This window comes from Sapajus apella, unplaced genomic scaffold, assembly GCF_009761245.1.
Source record: "Sapajus apella isolate SASKATOON/1434 unplaced genomic scaffold, GSC_monkey_1.0 scaffold318, whole genome shotgun sequence".
NCBI classification, from domain to species: Eukaryota; Metazoa; Chordata; class Mammalia; order Primates; family Cebidae; genus Sapajus; species Sapajus apella.
In genome coordinates, this window is record NW_022437258.1 from 17,275 (window position 1) to 36,212 (window position 18,938).

Sequence of the window (18,938 nt, forward strand, 5' to 3'; positions counted from 1 at the left end):
TAGTCCCAACTACTCGGGTGGCTGAGGTGGGAGGATCGCTTGGGGTCAGGAACTCCAGACCAGCCTGGCCAACATGGTGAAACCCCATCTCTACTAAAATATACAAAAGTTCACTAGTGTAGTGGCACGCACATGTAATTCCAGTTACTTGGGAGGCTGAGGTGGGAGGATCTCTTGAACCCAGGAGGCGGAGGTTGCAGTGAACCAAGATCACAGCACTGCCCTTAAGCCTGGGTGACAGAGCAAGACTCCATCTTAAAAAGAAAGAAAGAAAGAAAAGGAAAAGAAAATGTGAGAAGTTGCCTGGGCACAGTGGCTCACACCTGTAATCCCAACACTTTAGGAGGACAAGGTGGGCAAATCACTTGAGGTCAGGAGTTCGAGACCAGCCTAGGCAACATGGCAAAAACCCATCTCTACTAAAAATACAAAACTTAGCCAGGTGTGGTGGTGGATGCTTGTAATTCCAGCTACTCAGGAGGCTGAGGCCAAAGAATCGCTTCAACCCAGGAGGTGAAGTTTGCAGTGAGCTGAGACCCTACCACTACACTCCATCTCGAGCAACAGAGTGAGACTCCATCTCAAAAAAAAAAAAAAAAGAAAAAAAAAACTAAGTAAAAACACAACAGAAACGAAAAGTCAGATGCATGGCTCATACCTGTAATCCCAGCACTTTGAGAGGCCAAAGCAGGAGGACCACTTGAGCTCAAGAGTTGGAGACCAGCCTGGGCAATATAGGGAGACCCTGTCTCTACAAAAAACTAAAGCTGCCAGCATGGTGGTGCACACCTGCAGCTACTCAGGAGGCTGAGACTGCAGTGAGCCATGATTGCACCACTGCACTCCAGCCTGGGTAACAGAGAGAGACCCTGTCTCAAAAAAAAAACAAGGAAAATGATTAGGAAATTTGGATCTAAAAAAAGGGAAGTGCATCAGAGAACGAATAAATGAAGATAAAATATAATCTTGTATTGTTCTTACTTTTAACAGATGACAGATTGTTCAGAATAATTATAGCAACACGTATTCAGTAATTATGGCTTATGGATGGCTGGAATGAGCAGCAGCAATGTTATTGCTGGGAGGGAGGATCTCCTAAGAGTAAAGAGAAAGTCGCTCAGGCTGGAGTGCAGTGGCAAGATTATAGCTCACTTGCAACCTGGAACTCTTAGGCTCAAGCCGTCTTCCTGCCTCAGCTTCCCTAGTAACTGGGATTGCAGGCACACACCACCATGCCTGGCTAATTTTTTTTTTTTTGTCTTGCTATGTTGCCCAGGCTGGTCTCAAACTCCTGGGCTCAAGCAATCCTTCTACCTCAGCCTCCCAAAGTGTTGAAATTATAGGTATGAGCTTTTGTGCCTGGCATATGGTTGCTTTTGAATGTCCTAGTCCTAAATATCTGGCTCCCAAGAAGAGAGAAAAATGAAGGCAGGAGGAGGTGCTGATCCATAAAAACCTCCTGGAAGGTGTGTCCCCAGGGAGGGGGTGAGGGCTGAGAAGGGAGGTTGCAAACATGGCAGTGGAGATTGCAGTGGTGGCTGCCTGCTTCATTGTCTGCACTTCACCATCAGAAGCAGCCATCACGGATCAGAGAACAGGTCCCCAGTATTTGGAGGAAAGGCTCTTAATTGCCCGCTCTGGTTCCGGCAAGCTATAGGGAAGCTACTCGAGAAATGTATGCATGGCTGCTTGCAACACTAATTTAAATGCTAATTTCCTCTGAAAACACCCTCACCGACACACCCAGAAATAATGTGTAACCAGATATGTGTGCATCCAGTGGCCCAGACAAGTTGACATATAGAATTAACCATCACAAGTCCACCCCTTGTCAACCTGGCACCCATACACATCTCTTTAAACCATGCTTAACTTCCCAATAAATGCAATAACAAAGCCGTAGTGTTAGCAGTGGAAGGTGTCCAAGTGCAGTGAATCCGGATGGGTCTGCAGCAACTTCAGTTCTTGGTTCCTCAGAAGAAGGAATTTGACTGAGGGGCATGAGGCAGAAAAAGAGACCAAAGCAAGTTTCAGAGCAGGAGTGGAGGTTTATTTAAAAGGCTTTAGAACAAGAAGAAAGGAAAGTTTGCTTGGAAGAGACCTAAGCAGGCACGTGAAGATCAGGTGCCGTGTTTAACCTTGATCCTACTAGACCCTTTTCCATGATCCTTCCCTTAGGGTGGGCTGCCCACATGCACAGTGCCCTCCTCACCCTTGGGAGGGGAAGGCACGCAGTGTGTTTAGGAAACTGTATGCATGCCCATCTGAAGGTCATACTCTGCCACTTTGTCTCTTCAATGCACATGTCCTGGAAGTTGCTTCTCCCTGAAATCTGCATTCAGTTAACACTTTAGTGAAACAGGTGTGGCCCGTCAGGAAATGGCCTCTCCCTGGTGCCAGCTGCCAATTTGTCACTTTTATTATTTTTTCCTTTTTTATTTTTTGAGGAGACACACTCTGTCACCCAAGCTGGAGTGCAGTGGTGCCATCTTGGCTCACTGCAACCTCTGCATCCCAGGTTCAAGTGATTCTCCTGCCTCAGCCTCCCAAATAACTGGGATTAGAGGCATGTGCCACCACACTGGCTAATTTTTATATTTTTAGTAGAGATGGGATTTCACCATGTTGGCCAGCCTGGTCTCAACCTCCTGACGTCAAGTGATCTTCCTGCCTCAGCCTCCTAAAGTGTTGAGATTATAGGCGTGAGCCACTGCGCCTGGCCAAAAGGAGAAATTCTTGATTGGGAAACAATTTGATCTATTTTGGCCCCTTGCCACTTAAGAAAATTATGCAAGAATTCTGATGTTGTAAGTCAAGGGAAGCTAGCTTAATTTTTACAGTGAGTCCTCTCTCCGGTGTGGTGGCTCACACCTGCAACCTTAGCACTTCAGGATGCAGAGGCAGGCGGATCACTGTAGCTCACGAGTTCAAGACCAGCCTGGCAACATAGTGAGACCCCGTTTCCACAAAAAAATTTAAAAAATGGCAGGGTGTGGTGGCGTGTGGCTGTAGTCCTGGCTACTTGGGATGCTGAGGTGGGAGGATTGCTTAAGTCCAGGAGTTAGAGGCTGCAGTGAGCCGTGATGATGCAGTGTACTCCAGCACAGACAACATAGCAAGACCTTGTCTCAGAAAAATACGTAGTCCTCTTTCATTTATATTGGAAATGTCAGAGTTGTTGGTGAGAGCTGGCCTTTAGGGGATCTTGCTCTTGTATGTTCAAGGGGAAAGGTATAGATTTCTCCTGATCGCACAGAGCCTCTGCTTGTGGGTTGCCTGCACAAGATGATCAGAATCTGAGTCACCTTGAATCATGGGGGCACTGGTACATCCTAGAGGTAGCAGGTGTTGGTCATGGAAGAAAGTGGGCCATGAATGGGCTCTGGGGAATAGCATTACCTGGGGAGCAAGGAGGGGGATGTGGAGGTGCAGGTGGCAAGGGTGGTGTCAGGCGAGCCTGAAGCTCCACTGCCAGAGGCTCCAGGCCACGTGGTCTGAGAAGCATCTGGATTTGGCCTGTTAACAGCAGCGAAATGTGGCCCAATGGCAAAAAGTCGAGGACATCCTAGTGCTTGAAGAGGCAGCGGCAGCGGCAGCAGTTAGGATAAACCACTCTGGAGGCATCCCGGGGTGGAGAGATGAGGACGTAGGAGCTCCTGCCTCCAGCCTGGCCTCCACCCTAGATGCTCCTCCGAGAGCTTCCACCTCCTGTGCCTGTCAGAACTGCTTCCCCTGAGTTGCTCCAACTCCAGGCCTTCCCCAGAAGTTACCCCGACCAAGTGCCTCCTGGCCAGGGACCACCCACTGCATTTTGCTTCTGCTCTCGTTCCAGCAATCCCATTTTCTCTGCAGTGAGAGCGCTTGGCAAAATTTAAATCCCATTTTGTTGGCGAAGTCCCTATCCACTACCTGGAAGCGGCTGGAACCCACTGCCTGCTGCTGCCCTTGCTCCCCAGGCAGGAGCCACTGAGCGCCAGATGCTCTTGCAGCCATTGCTGTCCAGGTCTCAGCCACCAAGACCCTGCCCGCTAACTGAGCTTTGCTGTTCTTGGCTCTCAGTACGTTGTGTCTGCCCCCACTCCTGGACAGTTCATTCCCCCAGCCACTCCCTCAATCCTTGGAGCTTCTGGAAGCCACAGACATGGCAGCATATGTTCCAGGTGGTCAGCTTTTGAGACAGGGCTTCACTCTGTCACCCAGGCTCCAGTGCAGTGGTGTGATGATGGCTCACTGCAGCCTTGACCTCCTGAGCCCTGGTGATCCTCCCACCTCAGCCTCCCAAGTAGCTGGGGCCACAAATGTGAGCCACCATGCCTAACTTTTTGAATATTTTGTAGAGACGGGCTCTTGCTATGTTGCCCAGGCTGGGCTTAAACTCCTGGGCTCAAGTTATCTTCCCTGCCTTGGTCTCCCAAAGTGCTGGGATTACAGGTGTGAGCCACTGGGCCTAGCCCCAGCCGGCTTTTCATAAGGCCAACATTGATGCTGAGCAGAAGGTAAAAGTCGCATGGCTCAGACCCAGCAGGGACTTTCTGTCACAGGTACTTCAGTATTAACATGCACCTTGGTTTTGCCGCTGTCGATTCTATTGTGTCCCTGAACAAGGAAAGCAAAGGAAGCCAGAGGCCTAGGCCTGTGGACACTGGGGAGAGGGGCCGACAGGGTGCCTGATGGCGGTTTCTGCAACCCCCCGCATGCTCAGGGACCCTCTGGGGTGAACCTCCTGGAGACTGAGCCCAGGTGCCAGAAGAGTCAGAAGCAAGGACAAGTTTATTCAGATCGAGTTACAAGCTTGGTTTGATTTTTGGTCACAAGTCCTAAAATGCCATTATTCTGAGTTTACATCAAAATACAAAGCCCAAGATTTACAGTTTGAAAAACATTAAAGCAAACCCCCACCACCCCACACCAAAAACAAAGGCTTGGTTTGAAAATCACCACCAAGATGCTGTTCTCCCTGGCGTGTCTGTGGGGAATGAAGGTGTGGGAGACCCCATGCTGGTTTCTGTCAGAGAATCTGTAGTTTTAAATACTTAAGTATCATTAAACGGTTGCTGTGTCTTTGAGTACTTGATGTTAGTGAAGCTGCGATGCTTCTGATCATCTTTGGCTGCAGAGCAGAAACTGGCAGGATTTGACCCCATCAACCCAGCAGTGTCCCCAGCACCTGAGGACCAGCACCCGTCTGTGACAAGGCACGGGCTGGCTGCTGCTCTGGGTGATGTGCTCGATGGACTGCGGTCTGCAGTGAAGCACCCGGGCTCGGGAGAATCTCAGGCTCCTGAAACATGAAATTCTATGGGCCAGTCTTGGAACAGCTAGGAGAACATGAAGAATGCCCCTCACTCACAGTGAAGAATCAGAGAGCCACTCTCTCTTTTTTTGCATCTGATGTGTAAGCAGAGAACCACTCTCTAGTGTTTTCAGAGCTCTTTTAGAAACTTTGATTCTTCCCTGGAGTGGAGGCTGAGCCACCATACTGGTCCCACACAGGAAGAAGAGGCACCACAACCCACTCTGCCCACCTCAAGGCCAGCCAGTGGGCAAGCCAAGCCTGAGTGGCTGCTGGCACACTGGCTCCTGAGCTTGATGCAGCAGAGTACCCAAATGGACACTGGAAAAAAGTTCCTGAGAGCTGGCTTGGCGATGAGTCCTTGGTGGAGGGAGGGAGGAGCCGGCGCTGAGCTCTGTGCCGTCTGCCACAGAGCATGGCTGTTGAGCCCAGTAGCTGCTGCTTCTTTGCTTCACCCTGCCTGCCCTCCCTTCTCAGTTCTGTTTCCTCCAGATGCCTCTGTGGCTGCAGGAAACACCCCCAAGAAACCAGAGGATGACCATATTCCCTCCTGGAGGAGTTCTCAGTCCTCTCAGGCCAAGGGTGGGGCTGTGTGGCAAATCCCCCCATGCTCTGAAGGCAGCTGGCGCCCTCAGGGCTGGTGCAGCTTCCCCCGCTCTGTCAGCAGCGTCATGGCTGAGGCGTAGAGGATGTAGCCCAGGGCGAGCAGCAGCGCACAGGGGAGGGGCCCAATGCAGAACAGGGAGGCCACAAAGAAGGCCAGCAGCAGTGAAAGCAGTGTTCGGTAGCTGCCCAGGAAGCGCAGGCTGAGCCTGGGGCCGCGGGCATGGCCGGCCACCTGCGTCTGCCCTACGGGGCTCAGCAGGTGCCTGCTGGCCACCCCAGGTTCTGTCAGGTGGTAGCGACAGAAGCTACCGAGGAAGTCGTCCCGGGAACACAGGGCCACCATCTGGCCTGCAAACTGAAGCACAAACAGAGGCACGGTGGCATGGGGAGGTGGCACCACAGGCCTCAGGACAGCAGCGCCCCACCCCCACAGGCCACCCCGGGACTGCATCCCAAGCAGGAGCATCCAGAACCCTCTCTGAAGAGGCCAGGCCGGCCTTCCTGCCCACTCACTCTGTGGTTGATGGCAGACGACAGCCTGAAGAGTGCACGGACCAAGCTGGCGATCTCATAGCTCCGGATGGGCTGCAGCTCCGGGTCTCCCTGGTACTCAATTTCAAACCTGCGCAGCCCGTTGATGATCTAGAAACCCAGGCCATGGGGATGGGTCAGAAAACACAGCCTTGCACACAACTCAGAGGCGCCGAGTGGCCTCTGCTCATGGGGGAGGAGGGAGCTGGGGATGGGTCAGGGGCCAGTCCACACACCTCTGGGACCCCGACCTCTCACCTGGTACCGGCCCAGGGGCGTGAGGATGAGTCCGTCCTCACCCACGATGCAGTCAGGCAGCTGCTTCTTTCCATTCTCATCCTGCGTGGTGCCCAAGGCGAGTGTGAACTGCCGGAGCTGCGCATCGCTGAGCTGCCAGAGAGAAGCGCCTCTGCCCTCAGCGTCAAGATGAAAGGAGGGAACTGGTCTTCACCCCACTGGCTTCGAACAGTGGCAACAAGGGGACCCAGACATGACGTTTGGGGTGTGGGCCTGTCTCCCACAACACTGGGTCCAACTGTGTGGTGCCTGGGACTTGGTATGTGGCTGACCACGGGCTGGGGGCAGTGACTCCTGTGGGGAAGGGGATCCCGATGGCTGTGGGACAGGCCCCATAGCTCATACCCTGAATATCTGACGCAGGTACTCCAGGGCCTTCTCCAGGTATTCGTCCGTCTTCCGGACGCTGTCCTGCCCCATCTCATCCAGGTCATTGGCTGGGTAGGAGCCATTGGTGTCTGTGGGGCCAAAGCCCAGCCACGACAGGAAGGAGTAGCCAGCTGGGCTCTCCACACACTGATCTGAGATGGACTTGGCCGTGTGCTTGGCCTGCGTGATGAGCTGAGCGAGGCGCAGGACCTACAAGGGAGGTGGGGGCAGGTCACCGGCAGGACAGGCCTGTGCTACCATCCAGGCAAGCCGGCCGGGGGCCCCAAGAACGATGCACAGCCAGACCTCTGAGCGCCAGGAGGAGCAGCTTCCACTAGAGGACTTTTAAAGACCAAAGGATGTTCTTCTAAATGTGAAATTTCCCCACAAACACTGCCTTTGTTATCAGGAAAAAAGGAGACTTTACTGAAATGGTGGAAGGGGATGCGGCATCAACTCTACACCCAGCCTCCCTCCTTCCCGCCGGAACCAGCACCTCCCGGGCTCTGCTCAGCCCCATGGCTCCAGGGGTCCTGAGGACAGGCCCCGCCGATCCACTCACCAGGGTGCGGGCCTCGGGCCCGAACATTGGGGTGTACTTGCAGTCCTGGCCCTCCAGGCTGTAAACGTGGCTCTTCACCTTGAAGGAGGCATCAGTGACTGCTGGTGGCCACGGTGACAGGAAGCTGCCAGTGAATGTGGGGGCCGTGAAGAGTCGGTGCTGGCGGTGGGGGATAACCAGCTCTGGCTCCAGGAACAGCTGCTCACCTGGAAGGCAGGAGATGAACTGGTGCCCATTTCCAGGGCACAGAGTACCCACTGCTGCCGTTAGGATTCTGGGGTGTCTGTGAGGTGTCTGGGGAGCCATGATCCAGAGGTGTTCTCCTGAGGCCCTGCCTGGCAGCATCTCCCACACAGTAGGCGGCTGACGCAAGCCCCCAGCAGTGTTTGTAGGAGGCAAACACCAGACGGAGCAACAGAAACCAACACCCAACCCAGCCAGGATAAATGCATGGCAGAGACCAGGCTCACCTCCTGAGATGGCCGCCACGAGTCACCTTGGAGAAATGGTGGGGCCACGGGGCCACAGCTTGGACTGTGCAGCCCCCCTCTGTCGGCACACCTGTGGTCCCCTGCCTAGTGCCTGGTGGCTGCAGGGCAGGCAGCGTTCAGCCAGTCTGACTTCACTGCATAGATGTGCCCCAGGAGTCTCCATAGCATCCTTTATCAGGGCCCACTCTAGAAGCGTGGGTCCCTCTTAAAGGGCAGCCACCACCAGCTAAGGGCCTGACCCTGCTCTGTCCGGCTGCCCCATGCTGAGGACTTACCTTTCTGGATCATCTCAGCCAGGTTGGGCTGGGCAAAGACTTTAGCCACTCGGAACACCATGAGTGCATGCTTGGGGCTGACCAGGTCTGTGCGGAGCGCGCGGTTCAGGAAGCCCACGAACAGCTTGGTGTACATCAGCAGGTTCTCCTGGACAAAGGGTGCCCTGGGGACCGAGGTGGCAGGTAGGGGTCAGCTTTCCCAATGGAGGTGGGGCTGCAGCAGTCCATGCCCCTAACGCCCCTGCTTGTCCTTTGGCTTACAGACTCTCCCTGGCCAAGGTGACAAGCTGTCATAGAGGACAGCTGAGGGGGCCATGGGTGGGCAGGGCGGAGGCAGGTGAGATCCAGGCCCTCTGAGGACACTGTGTTCTTAGCAAGGCTGCGGCCCATTCCAAGTGGACTGAGACCACCACGGCAGAGGCCCGCCCAGAGCCTGAGGGAAGGGCCCCCAGAGGATTCAAAGGGGAAGGCCTTGGGCAAGGAGGGGAGAGGCCAGTGGCCACACCAGGTGCCACGGAGGCCTGGGGTCTGCTGTCAGGATCAAGCAGGGGCTGGGGGAAGGCAGCCACAGCTCTCCTCTGTGCTGGTGAGGAACGGTCAACAAGGGATGGTTTGGGATCACTGTGAACATTCGTCTGGGCCAGATGAGAGAAGGGACAGGGCAGGATGGGTCACCCACTGCTTCCATGAGAAATCAATTCTAGGGCCTGGCAAAGTTGAGCCTAGGAAAGGTTGGTCTGTGCTCCACTCGTCAGGGGCTGGGAGAGGAGCCCAGGAGGCCGCCAGGGCCAGGCTGACCACAGCACAGGCCGCTGGCTTGGCCTCCACCCACCGGAGCAACATCCACCGGGGGAGCCAGTGGCACCGAGGCTCACCATTTCTCCGACACACACCGGGGCTGGGAGTCGCTGCCCGGAGGCTGCTTGTCAGGCGCATACCGCCACGGCTGCAGGTAGCTCAGCCACATCTCCAGGACCTGTGAACGAGGTGTGTGCTGAGGGCCCAGTGGCTGGGGGCCAAATCCTCCAGTGGCTTGGAGCCTGGGTCCCAGGCAGCAGCTGGGTGGGACTGGCTCTGCCCATGTCCCCCAGAGGGCTGGAGAGAGATGCACACAGCCCAGTGAGGACTGGCTCTCTTGCTGGCCCTTCAGAAGCCAGGGTCATGGGCGAGCTTTTCCTAGCCCAGGGGGCCCAGTGCTCCGTGGTTAGATAATGGTAAGAACCTGTCTGGCACCAGACATATGGGAAGGGCAGGGCTTTCCTGAGGGCTGGCTTTGGAAACTGAAACAGAAAGAACAATGTGGCTTCCCAGGCCCCCTCCTTGCCAAGGCCTGTGACTACACTTGCTGTCTTCCTTCATCTGCCCCAGAGGACATCCCTCCTCGGGGCACACAGAGGACCCAGGCACAAATGTGACGGGGCCAACACTCACAGCTCTGAATGATGCATCCAGGGGCCAGTGGCCAAAGCAATGCTGCAGGAAGAGGTAGAGTTTCTGCTGGACGAACCTTGGGACAGCGGCCCTGCAGGGGATGGGGAGGGTCACCTGCCGCTTGCCCGGTAAGGAGGCCCTGCTCACAGATGAGCCTGAGGCTCCCATCAGCGAGGGTCGGCTCCACCCGGCACGTATGGGAAGCTTAGCCCCATTCTTCGGAGGAAGAAATAGAGGTTAAGAGAGGTCAGGGAATCTCCCAAGGACACACAGCACACAGGCAGCGAGTCAGTGTGGTTCTTGCACACACCTCACCTCAGTCCCACACAGACAGCCCCGGTGGGCCTGGGAGCCAGGGCAGCCCCAGCCCTTTTCCTGACAGGGGTGGGAGAAGCAAGAGACAACAGCATGGCAGGGTCTCTCTGGCCAGTATGGGGAGAGTGTGAAGGCATCTGCCTAGGCCTCCAGAGGCATCATGTGCTCTATGGGCAGGAAGGGACTCCCTTCATCCTGCCCCCCAATGCCCTGGGGAGAGGTCACGGTGGGTGACACCTGAGGAGGGAAAAGCAGAGGAGACAGCAGCGGCGGAAAGCCGCAAGGGCCACCCACCGTTTGAACTCCTCCAGGGGGCTGGTGGCATGAGAGTGGGCAGAGGGCGAGGCCTGCTCTGGCTTCAAGCTGTTGGCAAAGGCGTGCAGGTGTTTCAACAGCAAGCGCACCACCAGCACATGCTCCTCAGTGGGTGTGAATGACTCCTAGGTGGAGAAGCAGGGATCAGGATCAGGGAAGGGCCACAGCGCCCACAGCACTCGGCATCCAGGTCTGACCACATCCCACCCCGGGCCGGTTGCTCTGCTTCCCTACAGGAGGCATGAGCCAGTCCAGGAGTGGGGCCACCCCCTGGGGCCCACTGTGCCTGGCACCCAGAGGATGTGCCTTGCACTGCTTGGTCTGAACTACAACCAGCCTGTGGTAGGGAAGTGCTTGGCCCAGTACCCACACAGCCCACCCGGGGGAGGGCTTGCTAAGACAGACATATCTCCAGAGGGCCTCCCAGCCCTGCTTCTGAACTGCTGCATACCCACAGTGAGTAGCACAGGCCGCAGCCCACCAAGCGATGCCCTCGGGCACTGCTGCCTGCCTTGATCCTCAGGGCAGAAGGCTGGTGTCACCCCCAAGCTCTGGATCCAGGGTCTCCCACCTGCCTCCCAAGTGTGTGCAGAAAGCACATGGAACCCAGGCGAGGTGCCTCAGACCTGTACCCAGCATGTTAGGAGGCTGCGGTAGAAAGACTCCTAAGGCCAGAAATTCGAGATTAGCCTGGACAACATAGGGAGACCCTGACTCTACGAAAAATTTTAAAAAGTTCACTGGGCATGGTGGTGCACACCTATAGACCTAGTGACTCAGGAGGCTAGAGTGGGAGGATCGCTTGAGCCCAGGAGTTCAAGGCTGCAGTAAGCTAGGATCATGCCACTGCACTCCAACCTGGATGACAGAGTAAGACCTTATTCAAAAATAAGAATCCCATGGCTTTGCTTTCCTCCCCAATTCCTTCCACCTATTTCTTATTCTGGACACAGCCAGGTGAGGGCTTGGCCCATGAGAAGCCCCTGGCGTCACTTCCTCTGTTGCCCAGGGACCTGTGGTCAGGAAAACCCCAAGACAAAAGCAGTCAAGCATACAAGACCAAACTTTTTTTTTTTCTTGAGACAAGGTCTCCCTCTGTCACTCAGGCTGGAGCGCAGTGGCACGATCTCAGCTCACTGCAACCTCTGCCTCCCAGGTTCAAGTGCCTTAGCCACCCGAGTAGCTGGGACTACAAGTGTGCCCCACCACACCCAGCTAGTTTTTGTATTTTTAGTAGAGATGGGGTTTGATCATGATGGCCAGTCTGGTCTTGAACTCCTGACCTCAGGTGATCCACCCACCTTGGCCTCCCAAAATGCTGGGATTACAAGCCAAACTTTTGATTTGTAACAAAATCATGCACCAGCATAGGGCAATCGCATGGAACCGTCACAGGCTATTTTCCTACATTTGCTGAGCCAAACTTCTCCCTCAGCTCTGCACCCCTCCTGGGCCGCCATGTTCCCACATGGAGTCCCTGGTCACAGTCATACCTGCTTGCTTCTTAAGGATGTGTCCCCAAAGCCCCACATTTCCCACTGGGTCCAGCCTCACAGCACCTCAGCTCACACCGCCTGGGCCTCGCTGGTCACCCCTCCCACCATGGGGTTTGCCAGATGCGTCCTGGACACTGCCCTCCCTCTCTGGCCCAAGCCCTCAGGTCCCTCCTCTGCAGTGGCTCCTGTGGAGCAGGGGTGCCTCGGTGTGCTGTGGTCACCATCCCAGCCCACTGGCACACAGGGGCCAGCACGTTTTCTCATCTTGTGCTCAAATTCCCGTTCAATCACGTGTGCTCCTTCCCAGGTAAATGGGACAGATTCTGGCTGCGAGCACAGCTCGTCTCCTCAGGCTCTCCAAGATTTGTTAACGCTGACATCCCTGAGCCCCTACGGGTCTGAACTTAGCTTCACTGACCTCAAATCCATCCACATGCTTGTCATTTTTGCCTAGATATCCACAGCCTCTAAGAGGTTACCACCTATTATCATCTGCCTCTGGAGGTGTGCACAAGTGGCCAGGGCTCCCTGGTGAAGGCCAGGCCCTGGCCAGGTTGTTAAGGACTGACAGCCTCTGTGGGCTATAGGGCCAAGCCCCAGGTCATCCCCACCCCCCTGCCTCACACACAGGCTCTGAGTCATAGCACCTCCAGGCTGGGTGACAGTTCTGAACAAGGCAGAACCCACACTACCCGTAAGTCCCAGGCCTCTGTGTCTTCAGCTCCTTCTGAGTGCCAGACCCTGCAGGGTGTGGGTGAACCGGGCCACTGCAGAGGCCTGAGGACTCCAGCTCTTCAAACCAGGGCCAAGCACGGGCCTCCAACACTGGAGAGCTTGTGACACCTCCACTGACCGGCAGCCTGGCCAGCCAGGGCCACATGCCCACATGCCTCGTTCTGCCACACAGCCACCACCCCCACCCCCAACCAAGCTGGTCTGCAAAGCCAGGGGCTAGGCCAGGCTGGGGGCTGACCCCTGCCTCCCCCAACACAGGGGCTTCGTTCTGCCTGGAACTAGTCTCTGAGTCACCAGCGGCCGGCCCTGGCTGGCCCCCTGCTTTGCCAGACACAGACATGTACTCTGGGCAGGGGGAAGGGAACAAATGAGCGCAGCCAGTACTTGGTAGGCGTGGAGGGCCTGGAGGCTGGGTTGGGCGGGGCTGTAGAGGGCGCTGGAGACACTGAGTCGGTAGTGCAGAACCTCCAGCTGAGACAAGGAACAGAAAGAAGCCGGAAGGGGCAGAAGAGCAGAGGACAGGAGGATGGGGTGGGGAAGGGGGGGAGAGAGGACCGGACACGGGAAGGGCAAGCAGAGAGAGAAAGAGCAATGAGAATGAGCCCAGAAGTGAGGAGAAAAAACAAAAACAAAAGCACGGTCAGTGACAATCCAAACAATGGCAGTCCCAGCAGCTGCGGGCCAGCGCAGCTCCCCCCTCCGCAGTCAGGCCAGGGCTGTGGCCGCACTCTCCTCAGCCTTGGAGGCCCAGGCAAGTGGACCCTCCAGGTTACCTGGGTGGCCCCTCAATGTCACTGGGGCCTAAAGACCTCCCCAGCTCATTGGAAGGGCCCAACTCACTGCCCTTCCAGATGGGGCCCACTCTCCCCAGTGACTCTGAGGTCACACTGTGTGTGGTACATGCACACCAGAGCCCTCCAAGAGCCCAGGGCCCTCGCTGGGACATGCTCCCAGCCACCATGACCTCAAGGTCCTGAGGCTCAGAAAAACCAGTGGAGCATGTTCCAGGAGGAGGACTCTGCACAGAAAAGACACATTGACTGGATTTCCTGGGTTATCTTGAGAAATTTACCAAATTGGTATAAGACATGACCAATTCCTTTGTGTCTAGAACTCAATGTCCCCTCCATGAGTGGCTCTCTGAGAATGAGAACAGGTCCCCAGGGCTGGCACAGAGATGAGCACAGGCTCAGGCCACCACGCCCTGCTCTCCACACCTCACAGTCTGGAGGTCAGCTGAGGCGGTGTGCACATCAGTTCTGACTCCAGAAGGCAGCCTCTCCTACTGCACCAGGAACTCCTACCTCCAGATACAGTAGGCTCCCAAGGCGGGATCTGGCCACAGCCACACACACCCAGAGGCAGCAGGAACCTGAGGCTGAGCTGGCTCCTAGTCAGAACCCTCCAACCTACCGCCCTGCAGCACCACAGCCTGCCGAAGCACCCCTCAGCCCAGTGCAGCCAGAGCCAGCCTGGTACACATCCTGTCCTGCGAGCAGCATGCCCCCTGCCCAAGCAGCGCATCCAACGGACTCCACACAGGAGAGATCAGAACACATGCCAGACACCATGACACGTAGAGCAGCGCAGGGAGCTGTTGCCCTCCATAGCCTTCCTTGTGACAGACCTGAGGTTCAGGCAGGAATCAGACGCAATTCCCTAGTGTGGTCTCTGCCCTCGCCTGCAGGAACACAGTGGCCTGCAGCGCCATGGCCATGCTCACTGCCCACAGGGCCAATGGGGAGCAAGCATGTACCCTAGACTCGACCAGGGTGAGGAGGACGACCCCAGGAACCTCACTTCCTGCATCTGGAAATAAGGGCTGGCAGGGATGGGCAAGGATTTCTGTATGGCAGGTGCAGTACAGGCCCGGGCAAGTGGCAAGAAGCCTTGGGGACATGGACCTCCATAGCTGCCTTTCTCTGGCTCCCACCTACCCAGTTTTCTCGTGTTTTGCCTCAACTGCAAGAGGCGAACAGTGGAGCATCTCTGGGCCCTTGGTCCAACCACTGCAAGTCACTCTGAGCAGGGCCCACCCACCCCAAGGTCTGGCCAAGAGGAAGCAAATGTGGGGAAGAAGGAGACGACACCTCCTGCCCTCCACAGGAACAGCCTCCATCCTTCCCCTGGCCCATGAGGACACAGAGTCCTCACAGGCAACAGCCCGAAAGAGCCTCTCTGGCTGGCCCTTGAAAGCAGGTGTGCTTCCACTCGCTCAGAACGCAGAACAGAAACACAATGCAGTGCAGCGGCCCCTGCCCCTGCCAGGTCATGCCACATGCACGAGTGCTGAGTGAGCGTCCCAGAGCCCTGCGTGAGGAGCGGGCCTTGGCAACAACCAGGCCCCCAGGCACCGCCAGGCACATGCGGCAAGTCTGCTCTGGAACCAGGAAGGCACTGCAGGCTCTTTGTGACTCAGGAGGCCCAAGATGGGGTCCTCAGCTTTTCCCCATTCTCCTCCTATGTGATGCTGAGTGTGAGGAACTGGGGGATGCTATGCTCTAAGACGGCCTCCACACAGCAAAGCATCGGGCCATTGAACTGGCTGCAGAGAGCATGGCAGAAGCAGACCCACAGCTCTTCCCCAGAAGCCCTCAATAATTTTGTCAGCGACAAAGCCAAAGTTTCCCAAGCACACTGATGCACAGATGCTGTGGGCGCCAGACGACACGGCTCATCTCAGGTCGGGGCTCGGATGTGCGTGAGTTAAGCTGCTGCATGGAGGGTGACTGATTAGGAATCTAAGATCCATCCAGCCGCTTTCTCATTCTGACCAGTCCAGGGGGGTGCTAGCTCCAGGGACAGCAGGAGCAACCCAGGGCCTCTGCCACCTCCATGCATCTGCGAGCAGCATGCTGCTCAGAGACGGAGCAGGGAGAGGTAAGGAGGAGGCAGGCCAGGTCACATGCAGAAGGTCGCCAGGCCCCACCCACCAGGACTGCTTGCTCAAGCTCTGGAGGAGGTGGGTGAGTAGGGGGTGGGGGGGGCAAGCAAAGGATGCTCCAGGCCACCCCTTCATGGGAAAGCACAAAGGCACTGCTGATGGTCGAGCAAACAGATGAGAACATAGCTCCCAAAGGAACCGCAGCTCCCCCGCTCCCAGAGCAAGAGTACCACAACCTCATCTGTTCCTGCTGCCAGGGAGGGGGCTCATGAAGCTACACAGGGAGGGCCCTGGAGAGGCCAGACCTCCAGGCCTCAGGTGTCTACACATCAGGGTGCAACACCCTCTGTCCCCCACCAGGAACTAGAGAAAGATGTCCACCTTTTATTCGGCTTCTGAGTGACAGGTGGGTGATGGGTTTCTGCTTCCCACCATGCAGCCTGTGAAAACTCACTCAGAGGCAGGATAAGAACCAGCAGGCTGAGCAGGGTCAGCAGCAGGAGGTGGGAAGAAAAACTGTGCAAACATACCTTGGCGTGAGGGGACTGCATTTTTTGGTACATCTCCAAAGAATAGTGGTGAAGCCACATTTCAACAAAAACCTGCAAAAAAGCATTAGCTAGTCAAACCATTCTTGACAACGGTGCCAGACCATTCAGTGGGGAAAGGACAGTGTCTCCAACAAGCAGAGCTGGGAACACAGAATATCCACATGCACAACAGTGAAGCTGGGCCCTTCCCTCACACCCTCACCAAAAAATAACTCAAAGTGGGTATGACCTGAGGACAGAAACTAAAACCTTCGTTCTCAGAAGAAAACTTGGGAGAAAGCTTCATAACGCTGGATTTGGCAGTGATTAATTAGATATGACGCCCAAAGCACAGCAACTAGACTTCATCAAAATCAACACTCTTGAGCATCAAAAGATACTACTGGTAGAGTAAAAAGGCAACCAGCAGGCATGGTGGCTCAGCCTTGTCATCCCAGCGCTTTGAGAAGCTGAGGTGGATAGGCCGCTTGAGGCGGATAGACCACTTGAGGCCAGAAGTTCAAGACCAGCCTAGCCAACATAGTGAACATCTGTCTCTATAAAAAATAGAAAAATTAGCTGGGTGTGGTAGGGTACACCTCTAGTCCCAGCTACTTGGGAGTCTGAGGTGTGAGGACTGCTTGAGCCCAGGAGTTTGAGGCTGCAGTGAGCCGAGATTGCGCCACTGCACTCCAGCCTGGCAACAGAATTAGCCCTTTGAAGAAAAAAAAGCGCTGGGCGCAGTGGCTCATGCTTGTAATACCAGCACTTTGGGAGGCTGAGGTGGGTGGATCACCTGAGGTCAGGAGTTCGAGACCAGCCTGACCAACATGGAGAAACCCTCGTCTCTGCTAAAAATACAAAATTAGCCAGGTGTGGTGGCGCATGCCTATAATCCCAGCTTAGCTACTTTGGAGGCTGAGGCAGGATAATCACTTGAACCCAGGAGGCGGAGGTTGCAGTGAGCCAAGAACATGCCATTGCACATCAGCCTCAGCAACTCCTTCTCAAAGAAGGGTGAAACTCCGTCTCAAAAAAAAAGCAACTCAAGTGTCTACTGAGAGATGAATAAATAAACACAATGTGGTACATCCATACAATGGAACACTCTTCAGCCTTGAAAAGCAAGGAAATTCTGACACATGATACAACATCGATTAATCTTTAGTCCATTATGCTACGTGAAGCACACTAGTCACACACAAATAAGTACTGTGTGCTACAGATAAATACTCTAGGCATGAGATCTAGGAGTCAAATCCATAGGAACAGAAAGCAGAATTGTGGTTGCCAAGGCCTGGGTGGCGAACTGTTTAACGGTTTTTTTTTTTTTAAGTTAAAAGAGATGGAGTCTCACTTTGTTGGCCAGGCTGGTCTTGAACTCCTGGCCTCGACTAATCCTTCCCTGCTTGGCCTCTCAAAGCACTAAGATGACAGGTGTGAGGCCCCTGTGGCCGGGCTGATTTAGTTTCAGTTTTGCAAGATGAAAAACATTCTGGAGATTAGATGTACAACAATGTGAATGTATTTAACACTACTGACTGTACATTTCAAAATGGTTAAGACAGTAAATTTTAGGTCATGTATATTTTATAATTAAAATGTTCTTAATTAAAAAAATAAAAAGGGCCAAGTGCGGTGGCTCACACCCGTCATCCCAGCACTTTGGGAGGCTGAGGTAAGTGGGTCACTTGAGGTCTGGAGTTTGAGACCAGCCTGGCCAACATGGTGAAATCCTGTCTCTGTTAAAAATGCAAAAATTAGCTGAGTGTGGCAGCAGTTGTCTGTAATCCTAGCTACTCAGGAGGCTGTGGCAAGAGAATCACTTGAACCTGAGAGGTGGAGGTTGCAGTGAGCCAAGATTGTGCCACTACACTCCAGCCTGGGAAACAGAGGGAGACTCCATCTCAAAAAAAAAAAAAAACATCAATGCTTTGATCCAGGAAACAGCAGAACCTTCCAGTTCTGCCCTATAAGCCTGTTTCATGGTCTCCTGCCCTCTTCACGGCCAGCAGAGCCCACAGTCCACACAGCCAAGAGCCATCTGGGCACCATGGTCCCCTGTGTGAACAGGGGCAATGGTTCTTACGATTCCATCCCCCAAGGATGTTGTGAAATGGCGTGGAGACTTCAAAAACTGCAGCACCCCACATACCAGGAGTTATATACATGGTGGGAGATAAAATGCTATCTTATTTACATGACAGGTTGTCAACAGTGAGGCCGTGGCTATCAAGTCAACCCCAGGGTCCAGTGTCAGAAGCAGCGCCTGCCGAATCTCTCTGAGGTGTGCAGAGAAGACACAGCTGAGACTTGGGAGTTGGCCAGCACTCAGGATGCAAGCCAGCCCATACCATCCTGAGAGGCTGGAGCCTCTCTGGGCAGACAAAGGAATCTGTCAACTACTACTTGGATCCTCTGAATCAATGGGAGGCCTGTAGAGGCTGCACAGATCCCTCACCATTCAGTGTCATACAAATGCTACTGGGGCAGGGCTTAATATCCACATGACGGTAATCACAGGAAACACCTCCAACCACACGGTAGATGGAAACCAAAAGACTGCAACAATTATATTACCACAGGCAAAATGAAACAACTCCTATGGACAAGGGATCCTGGGATGAAAAACACCATCAATTAAATATAAGTTAGAAGGGTGGGCAGATTTATTTTCATGTTTTCTAAATGTCATAGAAGGAAAATACCAACAATTTAGATCAGCCCCAGGCCGAGGGGCCATCTCTGGGACTCTGTCCCACATAATGGAAAGTGGCTGAACAGTTTCTTTTTTTTTTTTTTTTTTTT

At 54.7% G+C, this 18,938-nt stretch overlaps 1 protein-coding gene and 1 long non-coding RNA gene across 11 annotated transcripts in view; one reads left to right on the plus strand and one right to left on the minus strand.

Annotated features, from left to right (window-relative positions):
• LOC116545639 lies at window positions 1-17,963 on the plus strand. The gene is made up of 3 exons (XR_004266386.1): window positions 1-161; window positions 2,567-2,570; window positions 17,949-17,963. It is a non-coding gene; the product is annotated as an uncharacterized LOC116545639 (long non-coding RNA).
• The window catches only part of SMPD4 (sphingomyelin phosphodiesterase 4), a 27,476-nt gene continuing 13,290 nt past the window's right edge, over window positions 4,753-18,938 (minus strand). For 2 of the 10 annotated variants that reach the window (XM_032272176.1, XM_032272172.1), the window contains exons 10-20: window positions 16,131-16,202; window positions 13,101-13,187; window positions 10,465-10,610; window positions 9,856-9,946; window positions 9,300-9,400; window positions 8,425-8,588; window positions 7,659-7,864; window positions 7,073-7,306; window positions 6,689-6,820; window positions 6,413-6,541; window positions 5,442-6,254 (exon numbers count right to left, since the gene is read on the minus strand). In XM_032272176.1, the coding sequence (XP_032128067.1) occupies window positions 5,925-6,254; window positions 6,413-6,541; window positions 6,689-6,820; window positions 7,073-7,306; window positions 7,659-7,864; window positions 8,425-8,588; window positions 9,300-9,400; window positions 9,856-9,946; window positions 10,465-10,610; window positions 13,101-13,187; window positions 16,131-16,202 (1,692 nt within the window). In that variant the 3' untranslated portion in view covers window positions 5,442-5,924. Of the gene's footprint in view, window positions 6,255-6,412; window positions 6,542-6,688; window positions 6,821-7,072; window positions 7,307-7,658; window positions 7,865-8,424; window positions 8,589-9,299; window positions 9,401-9,855; window positions 9,947-10,464; window positions 10,611-13,100; window positions 13,188-16,130; window positions 16,203-18,938 lie in introns of all 10 variants that reach the window. The other 8 variants (XM_032272177.1, XM_032272175.1, XM_032272171.1 and 5 more) reach the window with 7 other exon arrangements.